Below are 1187 nucleotides of genomic sequence, written 5' to 3'. Positions count from 1 at the left end.
CTAAGCTTAGTTGCTTCTCATACAAATTGGTGTTAATCATTTATATTCTAATGAAAAAAAATATATGTTCTTTTGTGTGTGGTTATATTTATTGCATCCTTTTTGGCTTCTTTTGGAAATTAAATATTTTAAAGAACATGATTTGTATTTTCAAAATAACAGTTGCAAAAATTTTGCAGGATGACATGATAGATGATGTTGCTTCATTTGTGGCTGCTGCAGAAGTGCTTAAAGACCGTGGTGCATACAAAATATATGTCATGGCAACACATGGTCTTTTGTCCTCGGATGCTCCACGTCTTATAGATGATTCACCTATTGATGAGGTATGTTACATTGGTTAATGTGTCACGTCTTACATCCCTTTGTTTAACTGTTTTCCCTTTCCAAGTCTTTGTGTCCTTTCTTTTTTTCTGATCACTACTTGGCCTGTCTTCCATGTCCTGTTCACAGCATATACTAAGATGATGATGTTTGTGAGTGCTAACTTCAGAACAGCTAGTGCTATGGTGTAAAAAAGAATCCTGATATGATTTACATATATTTCAATCATGCTTATATTTTTACACAACTCATCTTGAAGAATAAATTGCTAACATAATATTTTTCTGTTTCCTCCAAATTCCTGTTCACTTAACTTGCGGATAAATCTACTACACTGATTGTCCTTGTTTGGTGACAGGTTGTTGTCACAAACACAGTTCCTCATGAAATCCAGAAGATGCAGTGCCATAAGATCAAGACAGTAGACATCAGTATACTCCTGGCAGAGTCCATTCGCAGAATCCACAACAATGAGAGCATGAGCTACCTCTTCCGAAATGTAACACTAGAAGATTAAGACCTGTTTGTTAACTTTATCTTTGATTCAAGACCATATGTATGGGTGGCATAACCTTTTTTATGTGACTACATGCTACTACATGAGGTGAAATTTAGATATAAAAAGTTGATATTTTCTGTCATGTAGTCCCTTTAACTTGCTATATAAAGAAAGAAATGAGTGTCTATGTGATACCTTTATTTTTTCACAAAATTAGTCTTATATAAATTTTTTTTTAAATGTTTCTCAGATAGAGTATAAGTAGTGATGGAATAACGTTAGTATGTAATAACACATATTGTTAGTAGGAAACTGGTATATCTTGCGATAATGATAATTCAGAAGAGAATATAAGATATATATA

The 1187-nt window shown here is 32.9% G+C and overlaps 1 protein-coding gene across 4 annotated transcripts in view; it reads left to right on the top strand.

Moving 5' to 3' along the window:
* Positions 1–1187, top strand: part of LOC119593163 (phosphoribosyl pyrophosphate synthase-associated protein 2-like) — a gene marked incomplete at its 3' end in the record, with an annotated part of 42915 nt that extends 41728 nt beyond the window's left edge. For all 4 annotated transcript variants that reach the window (XM_037942133.1, XM_037942131.1, XM_037942134.1 and 1 more), the window contains 2 exon segments: positions 180–326; positions 683–1187. In XM_037942133.1, the coding sequence (XP_037798061.1) occupies positions 180–326; positions 683–841 (306 nt within the window).

The sequence above is a fragment of the Penaeus monodon genome, chromosome 31 (genome assembly GCF_015228065.2).
Source record: "Penaeus monodon isolate SGIC_2016 chromosome 31, NSTDA_Pmon_1, whole genome shotgun sequence".
In the NCBI taxonomy this organism is placed as follows: Eukaryota; Metazoa; Arthropoda; class Malacostraca; order Decapoda; family Penaeidae; genus Penaeus; species Penaeus monodon.
This window is presented reverse-complemented; position numbering and strand designations above follow the sequence as displayed.